This window comes from Labrus bergylta, chromosome 22, assembly GCF_963930695.1.
Source record: "Labrus bergylta chromosome 22, fLabBer1.1, whole genome shotgun sequence".
In the NCBI taxonomy this organism is placed as follows: domain Eukaryota; kingdom Metazoa; phylum Chordata; class Actinopteri; order Labriformes; family Labridae; genus Labrus; species Labrus bergylta.
In genome coordinates, this window is record NC_089216.1 from 1,280,142 (window position 1) to 1,293,504 (window position 13,363).

The 13,363-nt window shown below is 43.1% G+C and overlaps 2 protein-coding genes across 2 annotated transcripts; one reads left to right on the forward strand and one right to left on the reverse strand.

Annotated features, from left to right (window-relative positions):
• The first annotated feature begins 793 nt into the window (after window positions 1-793).
• On the forward strand, window positions 794-4,837 carry LOC110002016 (Fc receptor-like protein 5). Its single transcript, XM_065951007.1, has 5 exons — window positions 794-835; window positions 1,115-1,381; window positions 2,981-3,229; window positions 3,308-3,475; window positions 3,729-4,837. Exons 1-5 carry the CDS (start codon window positions 805-807, stop codon window positions 3,788-3,790), a joined length of 777 nt encoding a protein of 258 aa, XP_065807079.1. The 5' UTR covers window positions 794-804; the 3' UTR covers window positions 3,791-4,837.
• A 1,948-nt stretch (window positions 4,838-6,785) lies between these two features.
• Window positions 6,786-13,302, reverse strand: LOC110002019 (uncharacterized). Its single transcript, XM_065950885.1, has 5 exons — window positions 13,013-13,302; window positions 9,311-9,571; window positions 9,088-9,222; window positions 7,756-7,791; window positions 6,786-6,946 (listed from the first exon to the last, which is right to left on the reverse strand). The coding sequence occupies exons 1-5, from the start codon at window positions 13,131-13,133 to the stop codon at window positions 6,786-6,788; spliced, it is 714 nt and encodes a 237-aa protein (XP_065806957.1). The 5' UTR covers window positions 13,134-13,302.
• Window positions 13,303-13,363: the final 61 nt, after the last annotated feature.

The following is a 13,363-nucleotide window of genomic DNA, read 5'->3' on the forward strand; positions in this document are numbered from 1 at the left end:
TGGGTACTGCAGTCTAAATTCTAAACATCGTAGAGAGCTGTCTCTCCCCCCCCCCCCCCCCCCTCTCTAGAGTCCATGCTCACTCAGGTCACCATGTGGTGGACTCTGAAGCTTCAGTGTTTATCCAGCTCTGCATGGGTCTGTAAACCTTTCTGTGTTCTAACCTCTCTCCATTTTTCAAAAGCATCTCCAATATTGATCCTAGTTTGAGCACGTTTCTGCTCGTGGAGCTTATTAGAAACATGCAGAGGCTTTTTAGGTCGGGTACAATCACTTCTATCTGAACCACTTCTCTTGACCGCTTCCATCGCTGCAACACCTGTTGACCTGATAACTGCTCTCATATCTGGCAAACCGAGGGGCGTCCAAAACGGCTGTGTAGGGGGAGGGGCTTAAAACCGTCTACCTTCTCTGGTCCAAACAAATCCAGAGCATTCAGGACCAGAATCTAAAGTTAGTAGGAGGACTTTGATCAAGAGACATCCATATCAGATAGCGCCCTCTACTGGCGAAAATAAATATTGAAATATATTTTTTAGTCTAATCGATTTTTTTTTGTTGTTGTTGTTGTTTTGTCTCGTTATGTGAGCAAAGAAATTCAAAACAAACAAAAGGAAGTTCATAAATTCCACTGATTAGACTTTAGGTGGAATTTTATGCAACTTCATTTTTCCCCCCCAAAAAAAAGAAATCTGAAGAAATGTTTGAGACGGTGGAGTGTGTGAGGGGGGGGAGTTCTTTCAGAGAGGAAGTGCAGATATCTGAGTGCGGCTGTGTCAGTCGCTCAGTCGCCTACAGGACAGGATGCAGCTCACACCGGTCTGCCTCATGCTCTGTGAGTTTGTTTCCTCTATAATCTTCATCTCATCCTCTCTGCATCGATACCTTTAGATTTGTTATTCTGCTGGTCATTTCTTTTGTTTCTATTTCACACTTTTCTTCTTTTATTTGATTTGAATGCTTCTTGTCAACATTAGTTTATTTATTTGATCTCTTCACTTTTTGCAGTCATTTTCTCTCCTCTCTCGTCTTTAACTATTCTTCATCTTTCACTCCTCTGTCTTGTATTTTTTTACTCTCACTCCTCGTCTTAACTTCGTCCTCCTCCTCTCAGCCTGTCTGCGGGTCAGCCCCGACAGGTCCCAGTTCTCCAGGTACGACTCCATCTCTCTGAGCTGTGAGGACCTGTTGAACTCCATGGCTTGGAAAGTGAAGAGGAACACGTCGAGGAGCGGAGTCACCACCTGCACCTTCGGCTGGGGCTCCAACCCAGCCGGCTCCACCTGCTTCATCGGAAACATCTACCCGTCTGACAGCGGGACGTACTGGTGTGAGTCTGACAGCGGGGAGAGGAGCAACACGGTGAACATCACCATCACAGGTACACACTGTTTTTTTGTTTTTTTTACCACCTCCACTGTTAAACTGTGTTCAGACCCCATGATAACACTTCCTGTCTGATGCGTCAGTAAATGAAACTTAAGTCTTTTTTTTAACCCTCATGCATCATTATGGACATTTCTGTCCATTTGGTCAAAAGTCTCCTCTTCATCTGGTCATCATTTTGTCTGTTAGTGCATATGGAACACATTTTTATAAGAAAGTCTCTCTTGACACATTTTGGAATGCACATTTTTTTTTTTTTAATAGATCAATAGAACACTGAAACATGTTTACTCCCCTTTGAAGTCACTCAGGACAAAAATGTCCACTTCCAAAAAACTGATATAAAAATAGAACAAATTGATATTTTTTTCTTCTTTTTTCTGCATAAATCTCTTAAACAACTTCAGCCCTGCTCAAAACTACCAAACATTCAATCATTTTTAGGAATTTAACCCTTTAAATGCCAGTTTGATTACTTGATGTCACTGTTGTTATTTAAGAAAAAAACACAAAAATTAGTTATCTTCCATATAACAAATATTTGGTGGCTGGGGGATTTTTTTTAAATCAGTCTTGGATATGTCAAAGATTATCCAAAATATTTAAAATGTAGTTCCCTGTTTGGATATTGGAGGGCGAAAATGTCCAATTTACAAAAACTGATATAAAAATAGAACAGATTCATGTTTTTTCTACTTTTTTCTGCACAAATCTCTTAAACAACTCCAGCCCTGCTCAGAACTATCAAATATTAAATAATTATCAGGTAATTAACCATTTAAATGCCAGAATCATGTAATCAAACTGGCATTTAAAGTGTTAAATTCTTGATAATTACTCAATGTTTGATATTTTTGATTGTGTGAAAACAGTTTGTTTAATGTCTGGATGAACTTTCAGCTGCTTGAGGCCGATCAGTTTCCCGACCCGTGAGCTGGGATCAGAACCAGGAGATCTGCTAGAGTTCAGTTTTTAGTTTACGATCATTCCTGAAAAGTTTGCCAATGCTCCTGAACATTTCTCCCAAGAAGCTGTCCGTTTCCCCTCTAAAAGTTTTCCATTGCTCCCTAAAAATCAATTTGTGTCGCCTTGAAAAGTTTTCCATTTCAAAGTTGCCAGTCTTTCCCTTAAAGTTTTCTTCTGTCCCTGAAGTTTGATATTTTCCCCCCTGAAAAGTTAGCATTAGCTCCCTAAAAGTTGGCAGTTTTTCCTCCAAAGTTTCCCTCTGTTCCTAAATTTCTCAGGTTTCCAACGCTCCCGAAAAATTTCACCATTTCCCCCCAAAAAGTTCCCAGTCACTCCCTCAAAGTTTAACCTTTAACCCTCGAAAGTTATCCACTGTCCCTAAAGTTTGCCACCCTACCCCCCCCCGAAGTTTCAGTCACTCTCTAAAAGTTGGAAGTTTCCAACGCTCCTGACCGTCGGCCGTCTCTCTCAAGAAGTTTTCCCTCCATATTCAAAAAGTCGTCAGTCGCTCCCGCAACGTCGACCGTTTCTTTACAAAGATGGCCGACGCTCCTGAAGTCTCAGAGAGTTTGCTATCACTCCCCATACCGCCATCACATGACAAGATGTTTAATTCTCTCTGCTAAAGAGCGCCCCGTGATCCTGATAAGCCCCGCCCTCCCCGTACCGGAGGGGGCCGGCGTGACTCTGGGATGCAGACACGAGGCCGACGCCTCCGTCCAAAGGTTCCATTTCTACAAAGATGGCCGCTCCATCGGCAGTAGCAGCTCCACGGGGGAGTTCACCCGTCTCAGTGTTTCCAAATCGGACGAAGGACTCTACACGTGCGGCGTCCCCAGAGGCGGAGAATCAGTCGGCAGCTGGCTCGCTGTTGAAGGTGAGGATGAAGATATCGAGGTCATCACGTGCGGCGAGCTGATTTCATGTCTTTATTGATTCACATTTGTCTTTCCAGCTCCTCCTCCTCCTCCTCCTCCTCTTCCATCTTCGTCTCCATCTCCAGCTCTCCCTGCATTGCCGTGTCCGCTGTCCGTCTCCAGGTTACTCTGTCACCTGATGGCGGGCGCTCCTTACCTGTTGTCCACCATCTTACTGGGACTGATCGTCAGAGACAGGAAGAGAGGTGAGGACGCTTTCACACGTGTCCTAGAGCGAGGAGTTATGTTATGTTACATCATCACTCTTTGCCCCCGTTTCCGTCTGACCTCCTTCTGATTCGTTCCAGAGAGTTAACATATAGTTGAATCTCGCTCGGAGGCCTCTGATTGGCCGACGCCACGATGTGACCCCATTTAAAACCGATGATTAACAAGAACTGAAAGTCTGACTTCCTGTGGAGCAGAGCCGCTCACGTTGAGGTTTTTCTTCGTTTACAGCAGCTCGGACGGATGCAGAGAGAGGAGGCGGCGATGACGTCGTCATGGAAACGGTTGCCTAATTCTACAAACTGATGGAGAAAGGAAATCTACGTCTGACTCTGACCCTGTGTTCACCGGAGCGACCTGCAGCTTCTGATGGCACACTGAATATGTAGACGATGTGCTCTGTGACCTTTGACCTGGTGCTGGTTTTAAGGTTTGTCGGCCCTCGGGGGGGGCCCCTTTACTGTTCCTGGGGGCCCCCCAGCGGTTGCCTCTGCTTTGATGCCATGTGTAATTCAGTTGTTCCAGATTATAGCCACGCTGAATCGATGTGCTCGAGTTTCTGTAACCAGAGAACAAAGTAAAAATACTTTTTATAAAAACAAAAAGAAATCACTTTGTGAACGTTTGTTGCTTCAGTAACGTCTGCAATCAGCCGGGGGAGTTTGGGGGAAAGAGTTTTTTTTTTTTCACGTTCAGCCTGTCACTTACTTCCTCTGAGTTACATCCAGGTGGTCAACACGAGGAACGCTTCACCTGCAGAGCTCCACCTGGACCACTTCTTAAAGTCTTTATATGTATGTCCTCTGAAAATAACTCTGTGAGTCATGACTGTCTACAATGGGTGTAACACCCGAGTCCCACTGTCTGTGATGTTTTCAGAGTTTTCAGAGTCCTATCTTCACTTTGTTTACATCGCCGGGACGGCCGGCTGACTCCTCCCCTCGAGTATAAAAGTTGTTTAATTGAGGGACTAGAGAAAAGAAGAATAACATACTGTACTCACTGCTTAACTGTGTTTCTAGATCACGCTCATTTCAGGTAAATTTACATGCAGTGTGAAGATACCAGCATAATAAAGATCACTAGCATTAGCATGCTAACACAACAATGCAGCGCAAGTTGTTTTGGTTTCATGCTGGTGCTCAAGGGCGACATCTGCTGGATCAAAACATCGCATACAAAGCCTTTAGAGAGGACTCTTGTGGTCTTGTGTAATCTGGTTCTTCCTGTCTGATTGTTGAGCTGTTTGGTTCTGTTTCCTGTGTTTCTATATCTGTATTTCTCTCAGGTCATAAATACTTTCCTCACTCGTCCCTACATGAATAAACACATTAAGATGATTTGTTTGGACTTCAGATCCATTCGAGGTTCTAACCTGGCTGAGAACGTGGACTCAGTTGTTGTGTAAGAACAGGGCTGAGGGTGAACAGGAAGTAGAAAGGCGCAGACACACGTTACACGAGGTGTGTTTGTTGTGGTCGTTAGTTTGCACGCCATCGTGTGAGGCGTGAAGCCCGTTTACCTCCGTACAGAGATGAACTCTTTCCATTTAGGAGCCAAAGTGAACCCTTCAGAGACGTTTTCTCACAGCTGATAGTTGAAAGGTCACCGGGGTTGTAGCGGCCGCAACATGTTGTTTGACCTCATCTGAACTCTGAATATAAATTTTCACGATCGAGTCACAGCTTTACCCCCCACGCTGCCTCTGATGCATCACGTCCGCTCCACTCTCTATCCTCGTGTTTCTCTGACCGGACGTTTTTTTTGTAATCTCTCTGAAGCACAAAGCGGACGAGCTCAGCGTGGCGTTGACTCTGATTTTAATCAGCCGGGTCCGCTGCGGCGAGCTGATGAACTTTAAAAACAAGGCGAGGAAACAAAGGCGAGGACGTCGTGCTGCTTTCAAAAACCACGAGCAGGTCATGACACATTTTGAGCAGAGTTACTGTCTCTAATGTTCCTGCAGGAATTTAGACTCCTTTATAGAAAGCAGTAGAGCCCCCTGCTGGTCAGTAGGAAGAATGCAGCTTTAAGACACCTTCACAAGGACTTCAGGATTTCCTGAGGCCTGCAGGGATCAAAAGGCCGACACATACCCGAGACCAGAGCGCTCAGACACCGAGACCAAGACGATCAGTGGTGGTCTTGATTTAAAATCCAGAGTCCGCCCCATCTGAGACCGTGTGAAAATTAGAAGAGAAGGTCGGCCTTCTGTTGAAGAGACGTAACAAACCTGTTTTTAATATTTTCTGATTGGAAAGCTTCCCCCCCTCACATCACATCCCTGTAGGAGAGGGTTTCGGACGCCTTCATGACCCCGTCTTCTGATTGGCTCGTTCTTAAAGTCCCTCCAGCTGACGCTAAAGGTCAGAGCCCTTCCGTCTCTCGCTGAGTTCAGGATTTAATGATCAACCAGAGACTGAAGTCAAGTTTTTATTTCACCGTTTAGAAAAGCATAATTATACAAAGTCTTTTAGTCTTTAAGGTGATTAGTCTCAGGTCCACGTCAGGAACATTCAGGGGACAGTTTAAAATCAAATGTATTTCATCAGCTCAGCGTTCAGTTCAGTGCTTTACAGAAAATAAAAACCACTAGAGTCAAATCCACGACATTAAAGTCCTGTGAAAAGCAAATAAAAATAATAAAATAAAATGTATGTGAATATATAAAAGTCAAACAGATAACTCGAGTTAAAAGAGTTCATGTGAAACATTTCTTAAAGTACAAACTTGATTTCACTTTGAAAATGTTCAGTGCTGAAATGGACCCCGGGATCGTTCTGGATCCATGTGGGTCTGACGTGTTCACATCCTGAATAATGCTCGTTGATGTTTCCATCTTCTGAGCGCTTCAAACCGTCCGTGTGTCGTGACGTTCAGTCCTTTGTGTCCTCCGCAGTTTAGGCAAGGCAAGTTCATTTATATAACAACAAGGCGATTCAAAGTGCTTCACACAAGACATCAAAAGCATCATGACAGAGGAAAAAAGAAACATTCAAATAGAAAAATCACTGAAATTATTCAATCTGAAAATATGTTCAAATAAAAATAATTCAAATGAAATGAATTTAAATAAATAAAGTCTAAATATAAAAAGAGTTAAAAGTTACAGTTCAGAGTTAAAGTTTAAAATCTTATTAAAGCTGTTTAATGAAAAGCAGCTGTAAACAGGTGAGTCTTCAACCTGGATTAAAAGAGCTGAGAGTTTCAGCAGACCAGCAGTTTTCTGGGAGTTTGTTCCAGATTTTAGTCAGCAGGTTTTGTTCCACTGTGTGATTCTGAAAGGGTTTAAAGAGGACCGTCCTCGGCCCGGTCTCTCTGGTTTGAAGGATCGTCTGGATCGCCCGTGGGACATCTTAAATCTTCGTCATTCGGTTGCTCGATGTTTATCATCTCAATTCTCTCCTCTCCTCTTGCTCCTGTGTCGTTTGGGTTGTTTTCCTGGTTTGCTGTGGAGAGAGAACGAGAGAAGAGTTTATGAAATACCCCCCCAAAGAAGTCAGTCGTACTTTCAGTTCGGCTCCGTCAGTAATCCTGTGAATAAGGTTCTCTTTATTTCTTTGAATGATTTTAAAAGTGACTTCTTCTTCGTCACGATCATCCGTCTCATCAGAAAGCTCCTGAGATCCAGAGACCGATCAAATGAAGTGTGAAGCTTTGACTTTCAAAAGAAAAAAAATCAAAGCTTGACTTACTTTTATGTCTCCAGCAAAATAATATGGAGCCTACAGCAACACCAACCACGAAAACGACACCAACAACAACGACACCAACACCGACACCGATGAGACCCTGGAGGAAACAGGAGGGAGAAGAAGTTCAGGTTTGTTGTTCACTGTTTAGACTCTTTCATTTCTAACATTTCATTCTTAACAGCCTCTTTTGATATCAGAACAATAATCTCTGAGCGAGCATCACACACTCCCTCACCTGTCAGGTCACTTCCTGTTTGAGGATGGCGCTCTATCTGTTTTTTAGCTCTAGCAGAACCGTTTGTCTCTGTCCTGATCTTCAGGGCCCGGCTGATCAAAAGGGTTTTTATACAGATAAAAAGGATCCAGATTTGGTAACCCACTTTTCTTTTCTACTGAGGGTCAGCTAATCCAGCTCCCGTTTGACCCGGTTGTTAAAAGAAAAACCAGATTAGATCAACCTGGTCCCTGTTCTGACTGAGACTACAGGGAGACACTGAGGAGGACTTTCTACGGTGAGCCTTAAGGGACAAAAATATCACCAGATTAACTCTCACTATACTCACCGTCTTCTGGTCTGGCTCTGTTGGTGGGTTTGTCATCTGTTGGAAAATAAAATATGATATAATAACAAACTTGTTATCTTTTTATCACTAATCACCACGTGGTTCTCCTGTGATGTGTGTACAGCTGCTCATGGCTGTTCTCACGTACCCAGTGGGGCAGAGCGCTTGACGTCCAACAAAGCAAAACAGTGGCGCTGACTAAACACAGTGCGCACTGAGTATGTGGAATTGGGCAGTTCCTGCAGGGGGCGCTGGAGTCCCATCGATGGCGGTCTCCATGCTGGAAATGCTGTCTCAGTGTAACTTTCAGTCAACCTAACGACAGGCTGAGAGCTGGAGCTGAGGCGGGTTTTAAACCTCCTGACAAACCGTTACACCGCGCCCACCTGTCAATCAGGTCAGCTACACGCCTTATTGTGAATAACTCTTATCCTTCATCAAATCAAAACTGATGAGTCATCAAAACATTCACCCCCCGTACAGTGTGTGTCCATCGAGACATGAGCTAATCACACCTATTTGGTTTTCTTGAATCAGGCTGTAAACATGTTCATCTCTGCTGTAAACACAGGCTTTTTAGAATGGGTGTGTATGTGACTTCCTGTGTTTCTGCAGCAAGCCTCTAGTGGACACTCCAGGAACTGCAGGATTTTAACACTTTAGCATCGGCTTTAGCATGACCTCTGTCGACAAACAATGGAAACATAAATGAAAGGAACTAAAGACATTTACTCACCACACCTTCACTCCGACTTTTATTCTCCCTCCTCGCCACACCTGTTCAAACATGGTGTGTTGTCGTAAATGTGTCATTATAGGCTAAACGTTACATTCATGTGATGTTGAAGTAGGTAAGCTGTACTCACAGAGATAAATGGAGCGTTTTTCTGGTGGGGCATGGTTTATTACAGTGCAGGTGTAATTTCCAGAATCCTGTTAAGTTACGTTGTTGAGTTGTAGTGAAACGTTTCCTGCAGCCATTTCATCTTTAAACATGGACGTTCTACCTGTGAAGTTCTTGTCCTGATTTGGAGTATAGTCATCTTTATGTACAAATTAAGCATCCTGCGGAAACAAGACATTACATCAAGACACTTGTGGAGCGCTGTGTCAAAATCCAAAATACTGTAAATATGAACAGACGACGCCTGAGTGACGTCATCGTCTGTTGCTGCAGGGGGCTCGGAGGCTCAGAGGCAGCAGCCACCATGTTGGAAATGCTGTCTCAGTCTAACTTTCCGTCAACCTAACGACAGGCTGAGGGTGCGGTCAAACTGGCCATCCATACTGTGCCCAAGCCGATAGAAATTGAAACCAGAACACTTTCCACACCTTCGTCAGACTTGGACACAGCTGCCGTATCTTTTAAGAAACTGGTAGAATACTCTGGTGTATGAAGTCGTTCTTCTTTGTTGGAGCAGTGAAGTGTCACGGGTAAGGCTGGGCTCTCCAAGATCACATCCCTGTCTGAAAAAAAAGGCAAAGTCCAAGTTAAGAAAAACCAAACAGACAAAAAAAACGAGTACTTAACCATACTTGGTATATTTGGTTTTACCTGCCACTGTGATGTTGACGACGTTGCTGCACTCCCCGTCCTCCGACTCACACCAGTATGCTCCGGTGTCAGATTCGTCGGTGTACCGAGTGGAGCAGGAGGAATTACCCAGGATGCCCCAGGACGCACACGGCTCAGAGCTGCTGAAGGAAGTGTTTCTTTTCACTGTCCAGCTGCTGGTGTTGGCCACCACCTCACACTTCATGGAGAAGCCTTCAAACTGGAAGAGCTGCAATCTGTCAGGAGTGACTCTCAGCGTGGCTGCAGAAAGTCAGGATGAGTCGAGTCAATCACCTGTGTCCTGCATTGTTGTGTTAGCATGCTAATTTTAGCACTCTTTAGTCAGCTCGTAGCTTCACATTGTTGTGTTAGCATGCTAATGTTAGCGCTCTTTAGTTAGCTCGTAGCTTCACATTTCATGTAAACTGACACAGAATGAGCGTGATCTAAAAACTCTTACTAACATCCAAATAATCAGTGAGTATGTTCTTCTTCTTCTCTCTAGTTCTTGACTAAAACAGCTTTTATACACAAGGGGAGGAGCCGGCCGTCCCGTCCATGTAAACACGGCTCTGACAACAACACAGCCAGCGGGACTCGAGCTTCTCCCTCATTGTAGACAGTCATGACTCAGAGACACATTTACACAGGACAGACTTTATGATTTATTTATGAGGAACATGTCACACCTTTAAATCTTTTGTTTTATTGGCTCTTGTGTTAAGATAATCTGAAGCAGTGGTCTTTACCCTTTGGATGCAGTATGAAGGAACCCTTTGCCAGTGGTTTAATGGTTAACTTTTGTTGCTGTTCATGGTACTTTTTCTGTCCATTTCAAGGCACAGTTTTTAAGGTCCTATTAAATGTCACTTTAAAGGCTTTATATGTGATTTTTTGATCCAGCAGATGTCGCCCTTGAGCACCAGCATGAAACCAAAACAACTTGCGGTGCATTGTTGTGTTAGCATGCTAATGCTAGCGATCTTTATTATGCTGGTAACTTCACACTGCATGTAAATTTACCTGAAATGAGCGTGATCTAGAAACACAGTTAAGCAGTGAGTACAGTATGTTATTCTTCTTTTCTCTAGTCCCTCAATTAAACAACTTTTATACACGAGGGGAGGAGTCAGCCGGCCGTCCCGGCGATGTAAACAAAGTGAAGATAGGACTCTGAAAACTCTGAAAACATCACAGACAGTGGGACTCGGGTGTTACACCCATTATAGACAGTCATGACTCACAGAGTTATTTTCAGAGGATATACTTGAATTATATTATATTTAAGTGTGAAAAATCACATATAAAGCCTTTAAGATCTTCTTCAAGTTTTGTTTTAAGGTATCCTTAAAGGAAGAATATGCGACTTTTTGATCCAGTAGATGTTGCCCTTGAGGTCCAGCATCTGGACTGCTGTTTGGCCACGCCTCCTCCAGAGACACACCTCCAACCCTCCTCCCTTCACATTTGCAAAAAGAAGTTTAGCGCAAGCAGTGTCCCTTTTTCCATTCTCTTTGGAAAAACACCTGTAGCTTAGAGCAGACTTCTCTGGCTGGAGGAGTGCTACTGGTGCACTGACTTATGCAGGTCTAAAGTGTGATGTGTGCACAAACACACACACACACACACACATAAATATCCATTATTTACGCCTTCTATCTTCACCATCATATGTACTCTATAACACAAGACATTCACAACATTAGCTTATGTTTTTAATAACACAAAAGGAAGATTTATACTCAGAGTAAAAATGTAATGTCCTTATAAAAGTGCATGCAAACTCCTGCAGAGTCCACCAACTACAAAATGACATGAAGTGACCATGTTTTTCAGTTAGGTCATAAGTTTCACCTGATGATGTGAATTAGAGCCCGACCAATTTATCATCCAGCCGATAATATCAGCCGATATCATCTTATCCAGTTACTATCGGTATCAGCTAATTTTATCTCAGATACGTCCAGATACTTATTATTTATTCACCAGTCAAAGAGCATTTCATGTGAGTATCATTGAATTACACTAGCAGTTCTCTTTCACCAGCAGAGGGCGCTGTATGGATTACAACAAGCATCATCACTCTCCAGAGTGTCAAGTGGTGATGCTTGTAGATGTGCAGTTATTTTCCAGTTGAGTGATCATCTTGTCTTCCATTTATACTGTTTCCTCCAGTGTTGCATAACTGCATTTGAGGGATAAAAAAAAAAAGAGTGTAAATCCATATCTATCTATCTCTAAAGAACGAACATAGATCAAAGAAAGATATCGGCCGATTTATCGGTATCAGATTTTTTTCTGGTATCGGCCAAAAAGGGCACATATCAGTCGGGCCCCTAATATGTACCACCTGTCATTTGAATGAACTATAATGAAAACACGATCAATATTAGTCTAGGGAACAAAATAATCATGAAGCAACTCCTTTTCAGAAAGCTTCAGTGGATTTTGAAGTCAGGCAATCTGATTCCTTCGCACGACGTACATGCACAGTTAAGTGTTTGATGACTTCATTTGAGAGATCAACTCAATAAATGTGTTTATCATATACGGATCTATGAAAGATATCGGCCTATAAATCGGTAGCAGATTTTTTCCTTTTCCCAATATCGACATCAGTATCGGCCCCAAAATCTCATATCGGTCATGCCCTATGTATAAAATGTACTGTAGGAGCCATTTTGTGTTTATCGTTGGCATGTTGTATAGATTCGATTCAATTTATCTGAGCATATTATTTTCCACTAGTGACACTGAATGCACAGAGGCGTGTATATATAGTAGCACATGTGACAGGAAAGGGAAGGCACAGGAAGGGGGAGCACAGACAGTTCTCACCAGACCAATACTCAGACAAACTACAATCCATTCATTCTACTGGCTACGCTTCACTGGAAATGTTATGTTTGTTGTTCTAATATCTCCATCAAGTCACTTCAATATACCTTCAACTCAACTTTAATAATGGCTGGAAAATCATTGTTTGCATCTGCGTAAGACTTCACCCCTACCTGAGTATTAATGGCAATAAATGGAGCAAAGGAAAAAATTAGAAAATTGCCATTACATGTACAATTGAAAGTACTAACAAAAGACAATCCGCTACATTGATATGTAAAGTTTTTTGGTTCTAGGGGCGTCCCTGGCCACTCCTCTGGACGCGCCCCTGGCTCAGAGGTTTAATTATACAGTCGATGTTCTTTTTCACATTAATCATGTTGATCACATCGCTGCAGGTGAAAGTCTTATTGTTGGACTTTACTACCATGGAAACACGGATAGCAACATGTTTGTAGTTCTTGTTTGTCCGGTTTCTTGTCTCAACACGTCTTTGAATAATTACGATGGAGAGGGGAAAAAACAAAGTTTCAATCTGTCAATTATAGACCGAAAAGGCCGATCAAACATGAAACACCTGTAGACAGCAGGAGAAAGTGTCTCTATTCATTTATTTAAATGATGAGGAACACTCACCTGAACTCTCACCTGAACTCTCACCTGAACTCTCACCTGAACTCTCACCTGAACACTCACCTGAACTCTCACCTGAACTCTCACCTGAACTCTCACCTGAACTCTCAGCTGAACTCTCACCTGAACTCTCAGCTGAACTCTCACCTGAACTCTCAGCTGAACTCTCACCTGAACTCTCACCTGAACTCTCAGCTGAACTCTCAGCTGAACTCTCACCTGAACTCTCACCTGAACTCTCACCTGAACTCTCAGCTGAACTCTCAGCTGAACTCTCAGCTGAACTCGGAGGAGCCACACGGAGGAGATTAAGCACATAAACAGCCACAGCCAAAAGCTTTAAGAACATCATCGTCTCTGGATTCAAAACAGGACTTTTCAGTAAATGATCTCACTTATTAATAATGATTTAAAGAGAGAAATCAATGAAGGCGCGGCTCAGGTGTTCGTGGGCAGACTAATCCCTCACGGTGAACTGAAGATAGTACTTTCGATTTCGGCCGTTATCACCTTTATCTGATGACGACACGGGAAAGACCAAATATAGAAACAGGTGTTTCAGTGTTTGTTATTCTACTCATC